The following is a 5435-nucleotide window of genomic DNA, read 5'->3' on the forward strand; positions in this document are numbered from 1 at the left end:
CTCCATTTGATTTTCATACCACCTTCACTCTGCTCTGCACCAACTTCTAAAGATCAGGTGCCCAAAACTCCTAAACTACTTACGATCCCTATATACTATTATTTTTGCTTATCGGCAATAGCACTCCGTAATGGCGATATATCTACCGTTCCATAACCTTATTTTATAGGGATAAGTAGGCGGAGCTTATCAACTGATCATATGGCCTTTCCCATTACATTTCTCACTTTAAGTGTAAAAAGGTGCCATTAGTGAATTCATAACCGTAGTAGTCAGCAATGACAAAGTTTCAGCTTGCTGCGTTGTTCGTTCTGATATCAATAGCCAGTTCTAATGTTCTTGGACCGGATGATGATTCTCAAGAGCTTTTTATATATCAACAGAGAGTCTATGCTCTTCACCAACTTCTAAGGATCAAGTGTCCAGAACTCGTCAGACTAAGACGTGAACCGGTTGATGACACCTCTCTACCGTTTGCTTTGTCTGCAGACAAGATGGTGTATAACCGTCTCTTGCAGGCCTTGGTTGAATGTACTTCTAACAAATCTTTAAAGAGTGAACCATCACCTACCACAGTCAACTTACTTGCCTCAAAAGGTACTGTAAATAATGCTGTGATGAATAAATAAAAAATTGAAATCAACCATCTTTGCTACTCATTTTTTGACCTAAATAGAGCTTAATAAATCACTTTTAGGTTTCTTTGAATGGCAATAGTTCAGGTCATCTTGTTAACACAAACTTTTTTGTATTTGTATTAAGCTAGTATTATGGTTTGTTTTTCTAATTTTCAAACAGTTAATTATACTAATACTGTATGAAATGTGTGTATGATATGAGCATACGTATAGCATGTATGAAACTCCAGCAATGGTGCAGTCTGGAAACACTGCAATATTATATTGGCCTTTGATCTCTGATTTACTAAAGCCTTTTGTCAGAACTTTTGTCTTACAATGCAGAACAAACTGCAATGTTAGTTTAGTAAAAAGGGTAGTTTAGGTTTGAATACCCTTTGCCTTAAGGGACCTGTGCCAGCTGTTTTCAGAATTGTAGACTAACATGTTCTTTACAATTCAGGCTCTCACTTCTATTAGGCTACTTTTTCAGCTACCAAAATACATATAAACTAATTTGTTTAATATATAGGCCTGACTTTGTGATTATTCATATCCTTAGTACCATGGCTTATCTTGCTTTAATCAAAACCTTCAACCAATATATCCACCTACTTATATTTAGCTTACTACTTGTTCTGACTAGTGTAGAAGGAGTTCCTTAATTTGAACAATGATTTTATGAAATCTTTTTATTCCAGAACCTCACACAAACACACTTTTCACAGAGAAGCTTTTTACAACTCCTGTTCCAACTACTAGTACTACTACTAGTGTAACTGCTGACTTAGTTACTGTTACGACAACTACATCTGCTACTACTACAAGCTCACCACCAACTCCTAAAGGTCTGTACATTGGTTTCATGCTAACTGTGAGTATATGTCTTGTATTCGTAAACCTAGAAACCTAAACGTAAACCTGTTTCCTTAAACTTTGAGTGAAAGAAGAACACATAACTTGTTTACTGTGAAACTATTTTATGCATGCCAAAAAAACCGAAACCTGTGTTTTTTTCTATTAAAAACATCTGCTTTTCATTTAAAAAATATTACACGTAATGAGTACTCTATTGACAACTGCTTGTTCAAAGTGTCCACTAAAAGTACACTAAAATGTTGGCATGAAATTGATGAAAGCGTGAAATTGGAATAAAAGAATTTTAATGAAAACATTTTGTGCAGGGTCTATATCCCTGCTTGTATGTTTAGCCCAATTTTATGTTGCCGTTGAAATATACCCTTCAATAAATTAATCTAGTAAAAAACTTATAACTCAAGTGAGAAAGTATTTTAAAACGTAACATCAATCGGGACAACTAGAGACATGGAAAAAAGAGGACCGAATAGGTGGAATTCCCTAAATGACTCATAACATGTTTTTCATGCAACTGTATATTAGAGAGTGTTTAAAGGCAAAACTTGGTGATTTTAGTATTAGTTACAGCTTTCATATACTTTATCTTTACTTATATCGGTACCGTCAACATAAAGTAACTAGTGATTGGTAAGTGTTGGTAAGAATTATATCACCTCTTATTAATTCAAAATTTTAGCTTACACGCTCATCAGTTTACCACAGTCATCCGCATGAATATCTTTTTTGGAATAACCCCTCTACTAATTGACATTTTTATTAACTTAAGTTGAAACCAAAAAACAAATTTTTTGAAGCAAATCATCCATCTGCTAAACATAAAAGCAGAGCGAGTCCATAATTGTTTGAATCATATTGTTGGACATTAGTTTATACACAAATGCTGTCAAAGCAGTAATGTCAGTGTTAGCCATTCAAATTACAACAAATAAAGGTCATTATTGAAAAAGTCGTTTACAAAATTTTGCAGGTGAGCATGACAAACTCAATGCTTTAAGCGATACGCAAAAAATTGTCTACTAATTTGCCTATTTACTCATAAAAATTTTCAAACGGGATAATTCTGTTTAAACAATGTATAACTACTGTACTCCATTTTTATTCTGCAGATATATTGAGACATGAGATGAGCTTTTATAAAAAATCTGTTTTGATATACTCTGATTGTAGACTGTCAAGAGCTTTATGATCATGGTTGGACGACTCCTGGTGTGTACCTAATAAATCCATCTTCATCCAACATGACAGCATTCAAGGTTTGGTGTGACTTCTTTGATGATCATGGATGGACAGTCTTCCAGAAGCGCTTCAATGGTAATGTGAACTTTGCCCAGAACTGGACTGCATATGTACAAGGCTTTGGTAGCTTAACTGGAGAGTACTGGCTAGGTGAGAAATAAGGCTGTTGGTATTTCATTCATTTTTTGTTTCCTTACATGTATTGCTTTGTAGACTTCTTTTAGCATGCTGTGATCAGTTGTCAGTCTTATTTAAGAATACATGGTGGTTAACTGATCATTATTGGAAGACATTTAGAGGAAAAATAAAATGTTTGAAAAGTAAAGTTTTGTAAAAGTTGTGCAATAGAAAGAAAATACATTTAATTAGACAAACTCACATGAACAAATAAAAATCTTGCAAAAAACTAACACAAATATTCTGATTTTGCACATTCACAAACCATTAAAAATATTTGAAACACACAAAAAGGTCTCCTTTCATTCCTATAGTAGGGTTTCCCAGAGCCTTAGCTTTTATATGATTCAGGTCTAGAGAAACTGCATACTTTAACTCAGACTAACAGGAAACTGAATATTCATCTTAAGACAACATATGGATCTGTCAAGTCTGGTACCTGGTCTAATTTTTCAGTCGGCGGTGAACAAGATTATTATAAACTTTATGTAAGTAGCCTACCATGTTTAAGGTTGTTTAACAAGTCTTTCCCTTAATGCTAAACTATTGATACTATATACGATGTAAACAGTGTCATAACAGATTTATGTGTATGAGCTAAAGATACATAGTTGAGTGAATTTCACATTTATGTTAATCTGAAGTTTCCAAAATCTATGTTGACATCAGGTAATAATACTAATACATTATTCATGAATATGAAACATTGACTAAAGGCATACTCACTATTATTTGAAGCCAATTGTCAATTAGTGTCTTAATGGCAATGATGGAGTTAAAAGTTTTTGTATTGTGACAACAGGTAAGCGATGATGGCTACCATGGAACACTGGATAGTTCAGATTTCTCACTACACAACGGGATGAAGTTCAGCACAACTGATCGTGATAATGATGTTGACTCAGGCAATTGTGCTGAAGTTTGGACAGGTATGTGTATTTTTACATTGTTATATGCAACTATTCTCTGGTTTAAATGTGCACTTTGTAGCAGTGCCAGTTATATGTTTTTTGTTATTGTCACTTCAAGTGTCATTTTATATGCAAAAAACAACTCACATATTGGTAGATAGTTCTTGAATAAATTGTTCTTCACTAACTTCAATGAATCCAGTAGCTTAAACAAAATAGCTTACAAGTTTGTTTCAAACTAGCTAAATGCCTGGCAACAACATAATTGCCTAATAACTCTTAGTGAATTACCTGGTAAGCTATTAGCTTAAATATTTACTGAAACTAAAGCCGTACTTCAAACAAAGTTAATAACTGCTATTCCGATGATCAGTCATACCGGTTTAACTTAATAGGTTAATAAGTTAAACTATAACTATTTCTATTTAAATTTATTACCTTAATAACTAGTTAATAAATGTTATCATTTAAACCGATGTAATAAATGTCATCACTTGGGTATAATAGTGAATTACTTTAGCTAAATGGCTATCAGACTAGGATGTTCTGTGTTTAAATCATTTGCAGTCCTAAATTTTCATTGATATAGCAGAACATTTAATCAAGCGACTTTAAGATTTATATATATATATATATATATATATATACATATATATATTAATCTTAAAGTCTTTAAGAAGTATTAATCTTTAAGAAATATATATATATATATAAAACTATATTATTTATATATTATTATTTATATATTATCATTTATATATATATAACTTTATTTGTTTCTTATTAGTAAAGGCTGTGGTAAAAATTTTAAAAGTTTATCACTTTCTTATATTTTATTCTTTGATTTTGGCTTTAAATGGGTGTTTTTTGTATTATGCTAATAAGTCGGCAAAACTCATTGGACTATATTATATTCAGTCGTTTTTGGTAAACCATACTATTAGGATTACATACACGCATGTAAAAGCTAACCAATGTGACATAATTCAACAGCAAAAACTTTTGGTACTTGTAGGTGGTTGGTGGTTCATAAGTTGTCACAAAGCTTATCTTAATGGACTTTACGGTGATACCACTGGATGGGCTGGGATTGTCTGGGGAAGTAACTTTCACCATTATACGGAATCTGTTATGAGAGTGAGCAGAGACTGATTAGCACTGATCAAATGCTAAGTTGTAACTATGACCTGCTTCTTTAAACAAGTTGATCATATCAAATGCGGACATATTTTCCACAGAGCATGATGAGTGGCGCTTTCTATACTTTGCTTCAACAGTTTAATTTGTAAACTCATAAACATGGATAAATATACTCACAGTATATAAATATAAAAACCATACATCAACTGATAGACTATAGTTTTCAGCCTAATTTGAGCAAGTGATCAAATATATGATTATTGTTACATTGTTGATTACTCCCAACAAAGCATATATAGATTATTGCAGTTTTTAAGAAATGTTTAGCTGGTAATCCAGATGGAGCACTGGTTAAAACATTTCCGACATTTGTCAGAGATGCTTCGATTAACCAACTAAATTATATAGCTTATTGTAGTGTTTTAATATTTTGTGCTGCAAGCTAGTGCTTTTTCCAGAACAACTTGAATAGTAG

At 32.5% G+C, this 5435-nt stretch overlaps 1 protein-coding gene across 1 annotated transcript; it reads left to right on the forward strand.

The window, feature by feature from the left end:
- Positions 1-278: 278 nt before the first annotated feature.
- On the forward strand, positions 279-4972 carry LOC137397182 (microfibril-associated glycoprotein 4-like). Its single transcript, XM_068083470.1, has 6 exons — positions 279-597; positions 1319-1465; positions 2664-2882; positions 3261-3397; positions 3712-3838; positions 4836-4972. Exons 1-6 carry the CDS (start codon positions 279-281, stop codon positions 4970-4972), a joined length of 1086 nt encoding a protein of 361 aa, XP_067939571.1.
- Positions 4973-5435: the final 463 nt, after the last annotated feature.

The sequence above is a fragment of the Watersipora subatra genome, chromosome 5 (assembly GCF_963576615.1).
Source record: "Watersipora subatra chromosome 5, tzWatSuba1.1, whole genome shotgun sequence".
Taxonomy (NCBI): domain Eukaryota; kingdom Metazoa; phylum Bryozoa; class Gymnolaemata; order Cheilostomatida; family Watersiporidae; genus Watersipora; species Watersipora subatra.